We start from the raw sequence: 13,872 nt of genomic DNA on the forward strand, positions 1-13,872 counted from the left end.
TGAGGGCTAAGGTTTCGTGCTTGCTAATGCTGAGTGACAGAATTGGTTTTTAGTTTTTTCCTTTTAAGAAAAACATTCTAAGAAATTGCATAACCTGCTTTGATCCTCTTGATAACTGGAATTTAAAGTTGTAAACCCACCCATTGAAAAGTTAGTCAAAGCCAACTGCTAACTTGTTGAACAAGCAGCCTGACTTGTGTTCTTGTGGAATGTGCCATGATCTACTCTTAAATTATATAAATTACTAACTTTATTCTTCATCCAGGTCTATTCATCATTGAATGCACAATAAGGTAGAAAAGGGCTGAAGTAAGGTTGCACGCACACAGCCACGAGTCCTAACTTTTGCATCTCGGTTATGCCAAGGAAACAGCTTTCCCTTGCTCTGTTTTAAAAAACAAACTGTTTAGACGCCTTCAGCTCTAACCTGTTAGCACAGCTACAACCAAAGCCACCAGAAGCATTACCCTCTGATGTCTTTCCAACAGCACATGTGAAATACATGTCTTTGTCGTTAATTTCTCACTTGGAAAGATCTTCATCCTCTCTCAGAGAGGTAACATTCCCAACAGCCTAGGAATAAGCAGTCATGAAGGATGAGCTCCTCATGTCCTCTAGGTGATTTGATTCAAACCAAACCAACCCAAAAGACAACAGAAGAAGAAATAGTGGAAACCAAAAGCCAACACAACAAGCAATAGAGGAGACATCAGCAACTCATGGATCTGGGCTGTTTTTTGAAACTGAAAATGGGATAAGCACAAACAGGCTGCACAAATCTTTCCCTGGTGTGTATCTAATCAGAGTCTTTTCAAACTGCCTTTTCTTTTAGAAGGAGGCAGAATATTGCATTGCAGGAAACAAATTATGTTTTGAGGCACATCAATTAGATGAAGACCTTAGGCAGAACCAAGTCAGTGGGTGCCTATTTTTAAGATGATACATTCATGGGAGGACCTCCTACCAGGCTCTTCGAGGGCAAGTTAATAGTTAACAGCTTACAATGAAGTAGGGGTGCAACCTGCTCTTTCATGCAAATAAACCCCACTTTTTCTCTACCAGCCTCTTTTCCTTGAAAATACACATTTAAAAGTGAATGATACCTCATCTGTATGCTGACAAATATGCCAGAACAGCAGTACAGCATTTCTGCCCTTAACAAAAAAAAGTCATATTCCCCCCCAAACAACACTACTTCAAAGAATATCAAGGCTGATTAACAGTGTAAGAGCTGCAAGGCTTCTTCTTTCTCTTCTGTACATTTTTTCAGGTGAATGACAACCCCATCTCACTTAAGTGCTGGAGACCAGCTGATTGAGGCAGGGATGGGTTCCAGGTTTAGTAAATGGGAGAAAGGATGATAGGGAGTGAGCCACCGAGCTGAGGCTGCTGAGGCTTTTGATGATGGGTGAAGTGTCTGTCTGGCTGTAGTATTATCTCTTTTTTCTGTGCCTCAGTCTTGCCAGCTGTTATTTCGGCATTCAGATATGTAAGACTTTGTCCTCATCCTTATAAAGAGAGCTTTCCACAATTTCCACAGAGGGGCTTAGCAGGTCTGATGAAACAATAACAAACCCTTGCCTCAGTGAGAACTGTCAAATTAGAAGACCAGAATTTGAGGTAAAAAACTACCTCCTCTCATTCCATATATTTATGGATTAATGATGTCATTAGGTTAACATTTTCACCTTCTAAACCGTTTGGAAAGCTGAGCCTAGAAACCCCAATGATTTTTGGGGCTCTCCAGGATGAACAGAAGTGCTTGTATGATTAAGCATACCATCAATGCAGATCCAGTTTGCAAGCCTGGAAACCAATGCTGCTTTGCTACTTTTCCCTGCCTATTCCAGAGCACACTGGACAAGATGGGCTTCTGGCTGAGCAAGGGGAACAGAAGAGTACAGAGCAGCCAACAGGCTTGTTACCAGGGCAGAAAACAACACTGAGTCCACAAGTATTCTTCAAAAGCAAACAAATACTGCAACAAATCATCCATAAAACGCAGTCAAAAAGGACTTCATTTAATTAGTGATATGTAAAGACTTTTGCATAGAAAAAAGGTTAACAAAGTAATGCATAAAAGACCAACTAGGTACAGTATTTTTAAAACAAATATTTTAAAGTATATTTTGCATAATGTTTAACATTTTCAATGCTTATTGCTTTCTCCACACAGCAGAGAAATCAAGTGCATAATAATACATGCTGTGTTTTATTTTTCTTTTTTTTTACATAAAATCTCTAGGTCTTGACTGGTTGTATTAAAATACTTAGGTTATTTTAAGTCACTGTAATAAAAAATGAAAGCAAACCATTTTATGCAGCACTAGTTATCTGGGTATTGACAAAATAATTTACTCACATCCCATTAATACATTCATTTTGGTTTGGAATCAAACCCATATTACAATGTTGGCATGTTAATAGCCAATTTAAAAATCATCCCTACCATAACTTCATTCATACCCAGAGTGATCATTCTCCCAGAAGTTGATAGTGAAAAGAAGAGGGATCTTGCACTGAATCAGCTAAAAGTAAATGTCCAAATACTAAATAAGTTAAGTTGAACTCTTACAACACTGAGTCTCTTGTATTGGCATGAATCCACTGTATCCAAATGTGCACACTTTAAATAGGTGGTTACTTCTGGGTGCATGACAAATTCACTGTTTGTGCAGATAGGAGCTAGCACCATATTTAAGCTATAAAAATGGGTGCCTCAGGGCTCACAGGCAGTGCTGAAACGTTCATTAATCCCAGCACTGATAAGATAATTGCTTTTGCCAATGCTATGCTAGACGTCACAATTTGGCAAGTCTGTACAAAGAAAGTGAACTAAGGAAGCGAGAACTAGGCCTGTCAAACTAAACATTCTTCCTCGGTAATATTTTGGCTAAAAAAACCTCTCCCCTTCAAGAACACGCTCTGCCTTGGAAAAGTATCCTAGTTCCGAAGTTGAAGGCAGAATTTTGCCTCTCTCCCATACCATTTCCATACCTGTGCAATGTTATTTGTTTTAGCAGAACACACACATAATATATATATATATATTTATTTATTATTTTTTCAATGTCAGGCACTTATGAAACTGGAGCTCCTTTTCTAGCCTGGGGAGACCCGGTAGATGCAATCCCTCACCTCTCTGCCAAACAAGGGTGCATAGCTGGAGAACTATTAGTTCTAATGTCTACGTATTTCTACGTATTTCGCAGGAAACCTCTACATGCCCATGTGGTCACACTGTTACGAAAGCCATTGCTGCTGCCTCAAGGTGCCTCCAGCAAGACAAACGGAGGAGAAGAAGAAGAAGAAGAAGAAGAAGGTGTCTCCCCAGGTCCTCTCCGACTCCTGCAGTGAGGGCGCAGCGGGTCCTGCTGCGGCTGTGGGGACGTGAGGGCTCGTGGCTGTGAGCACATGCACGGCGCCGAGAGGGACAGGAGGGGGCTGGAGTGGGACGAGGTGTGGTATGTGGGGGGAGGCTTAAAAGGCTCCAACTTCAGTCCCCCAGGGCCGGTAGGGTTTCGTGCCGCCCCCGGTGCCGGCCTGCTGCGGGCTGGCAGCGGCTGACACGGCCAGCGGAGGGGTGATGGCGGTGGCCGCAGCCACGGCGGCGGCGGCCGCGCTGGGGGGGAGCATGGGGAAGGTGCCCGTGAAGGACAGGGGGAAGCTCTGGGCTGCAGCGGTGGCTGCTGCCGCCGCGGCGTGAACGGTGGCCGACAGGGACAGCAGGGAGGTGGACAGGGGAGGGACACAGGGAGCGATGCTGCCGGCGGAGGGGACTCGGAGGGCGGCATCGGCGTGGGCGAAGGTGGCGGTGAGCAGGGCGGAGCCGTGCGGGGGCACGTCCGAGGAGAGTCTGCACGGGGCGGCGTCGGAGGCGTGGAGTCCATTGGGCTGCAGCAGAGCGGCCGGCAGGTGGTGGAAGGCGGCTGCCCAGTGGTGAGGGTGCAAGGGGTGGTGGTGGTGGGCCATGGAGGAGGTCATGGCAGCAGCTTCCCGCTGAGAGGCACAGGTGCTCAGGTGAGACACGAGTCTGACGCGCAGAGGGTCGGATGTGTCGAGACCTTCCACCGAAGTCAGGTACCTCGCGACTTCTGTCAAGCACTCCCGGAAGCCGATGCTCATGAAATCCATGGCCAGGGAATGAGCGTCAAAATAACCTGCAAGGGGAGGGCAAAGTATGTGTTGAATGTGGAGCCGGCCAACCCAGTCCCGGCTCAGTCACCACATTTCTCGTTTGCCATTTATGGGTTAAGGTGTGCAACAGGAGAAATTTGTTCTCTGCTCTGTAAATGATCTCTGTCACCATCCCTGTAATGTAATAGGCTGCAATAGACAATATACAAATGAAATAAGTCCATAAGACACTTTAAAAGATACATGATGCCTCTCCTGACATTCCTCAGCAAGCTGCTGCAGTGCAGTGTTGATCCTGTATGTGTGAATGAGATGCTTATCCACACAAAGAAACAGGCTGGAGATCAGAGAGCTTGCATGTACTACCCTGCCTTTTCTTCCCTACACTGGCATTCATCCTAAAGCTTTCAAACTATTTCTTGACATGGTAAGTTGTTGTAGCTGCTGCCGGGGTCCCATCTACTTCACAGAGTCATTAAGACAATATGACATACGATGTTGCTTAACTACAAACAAAAACCATCTTGTGATGACTCTGCACACACACAATAAAAAGCTTTACTGAGAAAACGTTTTATGTAATGCCATTGCTAATTTGGAGATGGAAGACTGACAGTCATATGGCCCATGAGGTATTTCAACAAACAGCAACTGGAGCTCCACAGGCTTGTGACAAAAAAGCATTTGAAAAAAAAAAAAAAGTCTTATTAAATGCACATGAAAAGATACTCCCTTTCTAAAAGGGTTGAGCATAAAATCTTGTGTTCAAGTTGCAGCTCTTCAACCACAAAAACCTATTCTAGTTTTTGGGCTTTTCCTATTGTAGTTTAAATGTTGTCTCCTTGGGGGAATACTATCCTATCCACTCCCAAGTTAGCATGGTGTTTTCCCTCTCACTTTCAATGAAAATTTTTAAGTATGCATGACTGTGATGTGTGTCAGTATATAAAAGATCAAGTACCCCTCTTATGGTGGAATGTGGCAGCAATGCCTTGTACTCTGTCATGAAATAATTTCTGCCTTTCTGAAAAATGCCAGCACTTTAGATGTCTTTTTTCACTTGAATCAATTTGCAAGCTAGAAAGAAGTGTTTCTGCTGCTGGATGCCCACATTATAGAATTAACTCGGGCACATTTATCAATATTGCTCCAAATCCCCTGCCCACTATACACTCCATCATGCCAAATCACAATGGCGCTTTTGCTGCAGACCTACTTGCCCATCTGAACCTGAGAGAAACTCTGGCTCAGCCAGCAGATCAGTGAGCACAAGGAGTTGAGAACTCGTGTCTGCAAACACTGATTCCTCACAGCTTTCTTCCTGCCACGTCCACTGCGACTAAAGGTTTGAGTGAACTCCTGAGAAACAAAGGCCAGCCATGCCGGCAGTGGTGAGATAGCAGGGCACCTTCTCGGGTGCCAGTCAGCCTGGCGTGGGGACAGCTCCTGTGCCGGAGGCTCCAGGACCTCCAGCAGCTTCAGAGGGGCTGACACACAGCCAAAACCACTTCCCAGCTCTGGCCACGAGTCAGCCAGCCTGGGAGTCCTGAGAGCACTCGGCTCAAGACTGGGCTTCCCAGCCTCCCTCCCTTCGGACTGGAAGAGATATGGGGGATGTGGTTGTCACCAGCTTCCCCTGAGTCTGAGCTGCTGGCTATTTGACAAGCCATCCCAAAACCCTGGTGATACTGGCTCCCTTTCAGTCTCCTATGGTGGCCGAGACATGAAAACAGAGGGTAGATGAGAGCTGGGACTCCCAGACTCCATTATATTTTGATGGTTATCTTTTCCCAGTTTCCCCTTTACTGGCTTCCCCCTTGTGAGAGAGACTTAAAAATGTTGTTTCTCATTTCTTTTCCAACCCAAGAACATCCTCCATCATGTGCACATGCCAGTGTTTTGTAGTGAACAGGAACTCTTGGTTTTACCTCATCTGTCCTGGTAACCCACCTGTGCTGCACACAGTTCACAGGTCACTTGAGCTACATGAACCCGTGCACTGACCCAGGTGTCACTCACTCAAGATAAATTTGTAGTGAAGCTGCAATAAAACCACACTGAGTTCTCTGCAAGCAACTCACTGTTGACAAATCACTCCTCCACTGTGCTTGCTTGCACCATCAGCAAAAAGCCCTGGCCTTAGGCCAAAATAATAACTCAATGTGAACAGGAGACCACTGTTCACACCTGTGTCAGGGCGGCGGAAGCACAGAGCCTGCACAGGACCTCAGAGGCATTTGCCTGCCTGCCCAGGCAGCTCTGAAAAGCAGAGAAGGGGCAGAAGCCATGCTGCTTTTTTTTCCCGCTGTGCCCACCTCGGGATCAGTGCGCTGAGCAGTGGACAACCCCATCCCGACTTGCCAAGTCCCACCCATTCCCCATCATGGATGTCTTCCTTTCTGCATGAGGAAGAGGACAGTCCTCAATGCAGGGGAGCATATGGGTATCAGGACCCATTTCTCCTTTCTGAAGTAATAAGTGTTTGTCCCTGGTAAAAATGATGACACTCATTTTTTTTTGTTGATAGGAAAAAGCCCCTCTGGCTCACAAGATGAATTACAAAATGGGAGCAACTATACTTGCAAATAAAACAAACATCTACTTTAAAAATAAATTATATTTAAAACTGTTAGTTAAATTGCAAAGTAAAACGTTAAACGAGCAGGAAATGCAGGCTTAAAATTTGCCCAGTACTAATTCTCAAACCTCTTTTTTCTTACAGTTTCTTAATCTGTGCAGTGAGATTACTCTTATCTCTAGGACAGAAGGAGCAGATAAAGTTGTAGTATTTGTGAAGCGATGGGGTATTATTGTGATGGGCCACCCACTGTGGATCATGGTGTGAAAGGCAGTCACAGAAATACGCCTGCATTGCCTCTCCCCACACCACAACACTTCATCCTTCCCTGCCCTCCACAGCTGTGCTAGTATCAGCTGGGGCAGGAGAGACATGGCAGCAGAGACCAACCAAGGAAGAGAGCAGACTGCAAGACCTGGGACTCCAAACAACATCCAGCTTGTCCGATTGAGTCAGAGGCTGGGATCCACCAACATCTCTGTCCTGCAGCTCCCATCCTCAGCATTTCATCCCCTGCCCCACTCAGCCACCTGACCTGACCCATTTATAAAAAAATCCCCAGCATACTTGTTTTGGGTGGGGAAGCAGAGGAAGGAAGCTTCCTGATAAATTAGGTCTCCATTTGAGCTCAACTCCTGGGTGTCCCTCTGCTGTGCAAACATCGGAGGGGTGGCCGTGTGACATGGGGGTCAGGCTGGGATAGCTAAGCTGCACGTGGCGTGGGGAGGATGAAGCGAAACAGCCACCACTTCCCTCAGCAGCTGAGCACTGTGTGCATACCCAGGGAGGCAGAGCTTGTGCAACACCACAACCACACATTCAAAGCAGGCACCATCACTCGGATACACAGGATCCGAATCACCTGAATACGAACTGCATAACCATGATCAATTCTGGCGTTTTGTAACTTTCCAGAGTGAAGCTTTAGCAACTCTAGTGCTTTCTCAAGGACTTTTTACATATCTACATTAATTTTCTTTTTAAATTTTGTACATTTTCAGAGGAATCAAATGCATGTCTGTTACCTGATGGGCAATAAAATTCCTTTCATCTCTTACCAAACAAGTTACCCATAAATTTTAAGCTTAAATGGACTCCTAGAAAAAAAATCCGTAACACCTAGAAAAAAGGTATGTCAGTTCGGTGTTAATTTTCACAAATAACAAAACACCAGCCTTTAACATGTTTTCCTATAGCCATCTGCTGTTAGGCATGCACTGATTCTAAGCTGAGATTTTTAATTGCTGCAAGGTACGGAAAGGAGCATAATTCAGCCATGGGCTAAAAACTTTGACAAAAAAAAAAAAAAGGTAAGAGAGAGAAGGCAGCAGTTTCTTTTCCAGCCTTTACCTATATAGCATAGTGGGTGAGTGAAGAATCAGCTGGTTTCCATTACAACAATTCCAAGCATGATCACAGTCGATGGCATGGGACATGGGACCATGCTTACGGAATGCCAGCAAGTTTTTCGCTCCAAATAAGTTCCAAAATCATGACTACACAGATCACCTCGTGGGTGGCTGAAACAATTTGGCCTCCAGCCTTGGGGCTGTCAGCTTGCACAAGCGAGGTACACTCAACCCCTGGCGCTCGGCTGATCTAATGGGTCAGCCAGTGCAGCCACTGCGTCACACCAGCACCCATTAACAGGGAGCCACGCCGGCCTCTGACACACAAATAGAGCACAGAAATGTGAGTGCAGAGAGCACTGCCTGCCCCTCTGCTTTAGCACATACCTGGAGCTACATAGAGCAAGTCTGGGTTTTGTTCTGGTGAATGAGATGCTCTAACCTGGAACTGAAAAGCCTTTCCAGAACAAAGGATATATTTAAACATAAATTAAAGTTCTTCTCCATTCACCTCCTTCGGTATAGCAGCTCAATAATGAGGTTTAGCATTAGGTTTTTTGCTACACAATTGTTGCCACAAACCTCCTGTTTATGTTTGGTGTTTGTGTATTTGTTTTGTCTCCCTGTGCAGATTTCAGTGCTCTTTGGAAACCCCAAACAAATCTCTGACTGGGCTGCCTGTGAATGAAGCCTTTACTCCCACAGTGTTATGAAAGCAAACACAAGCCCAGGGTCAAGTGCTTCTTTTGTCCCAGTAGCTCTTTCCCACGAGTTCAATCCTGCCATTAGCATTGATTTCCACTCCTTTAATCTGGAAACGCCTATCACAGCTCCTCAAAGCACTTTTTAAAAATGAGATTTCCCCAAATATTAGAAAAAAAAATCATTGGCTCCTTACCTTTCCCTCCTGTTGCCTGCAGCATCTTCAGATGATCCACTGTCATTTGCAGTATTTCCGCCTTTTCTAATTTGGCAGATCCCTTTGAGATAAGAAACACATATAAGCAAAGGCTTATGAGTACTAGAAACTTTAATTTGATATACTTTCTACTGAGCTCAGCCTTATGGTTTCCATTTCCCCTATCATTAGGACATTCTCAGCTTAATTCTTTCATGAGCATCTGCTTCCCAGACTTTGTCTAAGGACTTATACCATCTCCCTAATTTCCCTTTATTAGGGCTATATCTCAGCACAGCTCTGGCCTTGAAGGTAGTATAGAGATGACATCTTCATGAAGTGAGAGAAATACGTAACTTTCTGGACTTCCTTTTTAAAAACAAACACAAGCGGAGAGCTAGCAGGAGGAATCTGTGTGGCCACAGATCAAGACCCTGCTGCAAGGTTATTTTTTGTGCTATTACCGGTAGGTGTCCCTGCGGACACACACCCAGCACTGTCCCTCTCTTCATGGCCTGTTCATTTTCGACGTGTCATTTGGTTGTTGAATATTCCATTCTCATTATTTGATTGAAAAAACTGCCACGCACTCCACAGTATTTTAAGTTAGCGAGAGGCCTACTTTGCAAGGACTAAATACTGTGAAATAGTGTAGCTCCTCTGTCAGTAAAAATCTTTTCTGACACTGAGAGTGCCTCACAGAGCTACTGGAAAAGTACAAAATACAACTCAAAAAACAGTATTAGTATATCAATGTATAAATAAAACTATTTTGCTTGGTAGCATTCCCCTTGATATCTGGAGCACAACCAGGTAAGATAAATGTTATTCCAGTGCAAGAGATGATCCTTGCCATCAGTTAAAATCAGGGATGTGCAAGCTGCAGCCATCAGCAGATCGCATGCTGCAAGCCAACTTTTTTCTCTTAGTTGTCATCTGGGCCACCTCACCCAGCCTGCACATTTTTGAGTTGGGCAAAGCTTACAGGGTGCTGTGCAGCCCTTCTTCAGGGCACTCATCTCTGCCACACTCGGGAGCAGCAGTGGCTTGGGGAGGGAGGGAGGGAGGCGGAAGCGAAACTAAACCTCCAACTTGGAAACTCCAGTGAGCTGAATGTCAAGGAGCTGGGAAAGGACTGATGACTTTGTCCTTGGCATATTGCAGGAAAACGGGGGGACTTTCTGATTCAAATACGGCACATGCTCATTTTTATGTCAGTGCCTTTTTTTTTAAATCTGCTTATTGCTTTCAACGCTTTCCTCGTATCAAGGCTGATGCGCGTGTGAATTTCTGGTCAGAATTCCCCGTTTTACATGCAACTACATCCTGTAGTTTTCTCAGACTTCATCTTTTCCATAGACACAGGACAAGCCGTCTCAGTGAGAGTGACTAATAGCTAAAAACTGCATGGTGCTGGGTAATTTCCAAGGGCTCTGTAGGACTTGTTTTATAATGTTTGTGGTTTTCAAGAAATAAACAATAAAATGGGACAAACAACTGTTGTCTCTTGCCCCTGTTTATCTAGCTGAAAATATCCCTGTCACTGTTTTGCCAGAGCCAACGCAAGGGCACAGTGACAACTACTAGTTACTAAAAATCATACTGCAGGTGACACAAATGATGCTCTCAACCAATACTTCAAATTTATTTTTTTAAGGCAGCATTTGCTCACGCCAGGGATGAGGCAGGCCTAACATGGTGCGGTGTTTGCCACGTAGTTACCACTTACATTCAGCACCTCCCAATCCTGCTCTCAGATTTTACTTTCTGGGGTTTTTTTATTTTACTGTTACAAGGAAGTCAGGTTATTTATTTTCAGATTTTTCATTTTTATTGAAACATAGTGTCAGTTGCACATATCCACAGATCCTCAGATACTTCTAGCAAAACAGGAACAAGGCTAAATATTGAATCAAAGCCCAAAAAATAAAATTAAAGATATGGGAAAAAATTAATTTGAATGGAAAAACCAAAATGCCCTTTTAAATTTTTTTATGTTATTTTTTTTACGAAACATTGTATTCAAAGTTCTTGGTCTGTAATTTCATTATCAAGGAGTTGAGCCAAAGTTAACTGGATCCTTCCAGACTTCCTACTAAATACTTCCTCATTGAAAGTCTGAATATATCACTGACTTCACTAGCTCACACAACATGGGCCTATTCCTCTTAATGCACTGGTTCTAAAGAGTCATCTTAAAACACGAATAATCCAGACTGTCCGCTCCCTTTTCAGGAAACTGGACTGATTAGTTTGCAAAGGAAAGCATAGATATGAAAAAAAAAGTCTCTTAAAGTAGCGGCAAAATAAATTATATTTAAAGATTTTGACAGATGGCTAATTTACATACAGGTTTGGGGAGTTGTGTTGGGTTTGTGTATTTTTATTTTTTATTTAATATGGAGTAAAGAACATTTTTAACAAAACCACTACTGGAATTCATCGAAAGAACAGAGGCAACATGAACACAGTTACCCTTAAGGGAAAAACTAGCCAAAGAATGGAAATGTTTTTCAGCCTTATAATGAATTATGTTTCTAATAGTTTTGCCACAACAAAGCATTTTATTGAAATGCCTGCTTTGTGCCAGATCAGGACACATACAGTATTATTTTAATGAGATTTACAAGAGAACTAACATTGCCAGATGAGATACAGAATTTATAAAAAAAAAAAAAAAAAAGCTTACTTGTTTTTCAAAAGCAGTTGGCACAAGCCGCCTCAGCTCTGATAAACTGTTATTTATACGATCACGGCGCCTTTTCTCTATAATCTATTCCCAAAAAAACAAAACACATTAAGTTTACAAAAATGAAGGGCAAAATCACAGCACACATGCAAACTGTCAGATGCAAAAATAATTAAATGAAACATACCCCTCTTCTTTTCTTTCTGGCCATGATCTGAGATGTTGTTGTTGGGGAATTTGATCGAATGACAGAACTATTACTTTGCCTGCAAAACAATAAAAGTTCATCAGGTGCTACACAAATTGACACTGCTCTTTGAAGACACCTTAGGTCACCATATTACATATGCACAGTCCCTCTAATGCCATTTTCAGTGCTTTTAAGATTTGTCTTGCATTGCACAGTGTTTTTGAAGACAGTGGCACATTTCAGTTTTGACTGCCGCAGCATACATTTTGAACTGACAGAACACTCTATTGGATATAAAGTCCTTTTCTGGAGACAGTTCACTGTCCAGCAAATATTTCATTTTCTTTGCATATGAAGTCCTGCCTACCAAGTACAGGCTGAAGAACCAGGCCCAAATCCACAAGAACCATCTCTATATGGCAACAGCAGTGGTTAGTGGACATACCCAATGACACAACCTCTGCCAGGCCTGCAGGGTTTTGACGTTGCTGCCCATTGCTACATAGCCAGTAGATGCTCAAGTACGATGCCAGGTGCCCGGCCTGGCTCTGTTGTATTGTCCAGTAGCAGGAGCAGAATTCAAAATCTGCTTTTAAAACTATATTACCCACGAGTACGAAGTTGCTTTTATTTCATCATAAGCACACGAAAAAAAAAAAATCAGTATAAGTTAATACTCATTTAGCCACTGATGAGGACGAGATAGGGCTCTGGTGCATGAACCTCTAAATTGGCAGGAGCAGCCCTGAAGCCCCTCGGGGTCCCCGCAGTGCGCTCAGCCCGACCCTCCCTGGGCAAACACCACTACTCGCCCTGGGCTCGCACGGCGGGTTTGCTGAAGTTCAGCTGCTGAGGATCCCTGCTCACTTTACACGGCTCATTTCCCACTGGCGCCAGTTCCCTTAGGTTGTTCGGCCTGATCAGGAGCGATTTTGGAAAAGGTCTGATTGCAAATGGCAAATTAAGCGGAGCTAATGAACCGCAGCCCGGTGGCTCACAAAAGCTACTGGAGTGCTGCGCGCAATTTCGAGGCTCGGGCAGTCCAAGCGCGGGGCTAATTTTTGGTGGGCTACGAGCGAGCTGCCAGCTGACCTGGAGGGGGACATAACACCTCTGCCCTCGGGGGGCCGTCCCCCGCTCCAACCTCATCCCAAGGGGATGTCCGGGTCTCCCCCTCGCCCAGCCCCAGCTCGGGGTGCACCCCGGCCCGCGGCACCGACGGAGACGGCGGCCCCAGGAGTGCCCCACTCACCCCGAGTAGTTGTTCTCGCTCCCCACGTCTATAGTCTCGTCCATATCGCTGTCTGAGGTAGTTTCCTCGCAAGGTCGCTTCATCGTGTGCACGGCCAGGGGGCAGAGATAAATAAATCCGGGGGGGCTCCGGGCACGGCACGGCACGGCACGGCTCGGCACGGCACGGCTCGGCACAGCACGCCTCCGCACCGCCAGCAGAGCAAACCCTCTCTGAGGCGCTTTCCCACGCCGCGGCACAGCCTCAAGCCCGACGGCCCGCCCCCGGCAAGGCCCGCCCTGCCGAGGGTGACGGGCGGGGGCCGCCCACCGCCGGGGCGCGGAGCCGTGCGGAGGAGCGGGCGGCCGCCCGGCGGGGGCCCCGCCGCCCTCGGCTCACGGCAGGCGGGGAGCGGGGCCGGCACGGGGCCGCGGAGGGAGGGAGGGGCGGGCGCGGGGGCCCGAGCATCCTCAGAGCTCGCCCTGGGGGGAGAAGGAGCGGCACTGGGTTCCCAGCCCTCCGATGCTTCCGGACCAAGAGGGTGGCCGGGGTCGCTCCGCTGGCTGTCTCTCACCGGGTGTTTGGGAAGATCTTGCTTCCCCCTGCCCGTAATACACGAACGGGATCCGCTCCCTGCCCAGTGCTCCAGAGCCCCGGGCGGTGGCAGCAGCCCCGGTCTCCTCTCTTGCGGTGCCGCGAGTTATGTTATCGGGCGCATGAGCGCGAGTTGGAGAGTTGTTTAAATCCTGGGAAATGTATAAAATCCCTCCCGGCCGGGCGCGCGTCCCCGGCCGCCCCAT

At 45.9% G+C, this 13,872-nt stretch overlaps 1 protein-coding gene across 1 annotated transcript; it reads right to left on the bottom strand.

Moving 5' to 3' along the window:
• Positions 1 to 1,993: 1,993 nt before the first annotated feature.
• HEY2 (hes related family bHLH transcription factor with YRPW motif 2) lies at positions 1,994 to 13,301 on the bottom strand. Its single transcript, XM_014876730.2, has 5 exons — positions 13,094 to 13,301; positions 11,839 to 11,917; positions 11,652 to 11,735; positions 8,963 to 9,044; positions 1,994 to 4,160 (listed from the first exon to the last, which is right to left on the bottom strand). The coding sequence occupies exons 1-5, from the start codon at positions 13,174 to 13,176 to the stop codon at positions 3,481 to 3,483; spliced, it is 1,008 nt and encodes a 335-aa protein (XP_014732216.2). The 5' UTR covers positions 13,177 to 13,301; the 3' UTR covers positions 1,994 to 3,480.
• Positions 13,302 to 13,872: the final 571 nt, after the last annotated feature.

This window comes from Sturnus vulgaris, chromosome 3, assembly GCF_052056855.1.
Source record: "Sturnus vulgaris isolate bStuVul1 chromosome 3, bStuVul1.hap1, whole genome shotgun sequence".
NCBI classification, from domain to species: Eukaryota; Metazoa; Chordata; class Aves; order Passeriformes; family Sturnidae; genus Sturnus; species Sturnus vulgaris.

What these genes read in the sequence shown, in the direction of transcription:
- HEY2 (XM_014876730.2), bottom strand. Translation starts at nt 13,176, where the DNA reads ATGAAGCGACCTTGCGAGGAAACTACCTCAGACAGCGATATGGACGAG. An exon ending in AGCGAGAACAACTACTCGGG is followed by an intron (nt 11,918 to 13,093) that starts GTGAGTGGGGCA and finishes ATTGTTTTGCAG; the next exon opens with GCAAAGTAATAGTTCTGTCA. An exon ending in CCAGAAAGAAAAGAAGAGGG is followed by an intron (nt 11,736 to 11,838) that starts GTATGTTTCATT and finishes TTTTGGGAATAG; the next exon opens with ATTATAGAGAAAAGGCGCCG.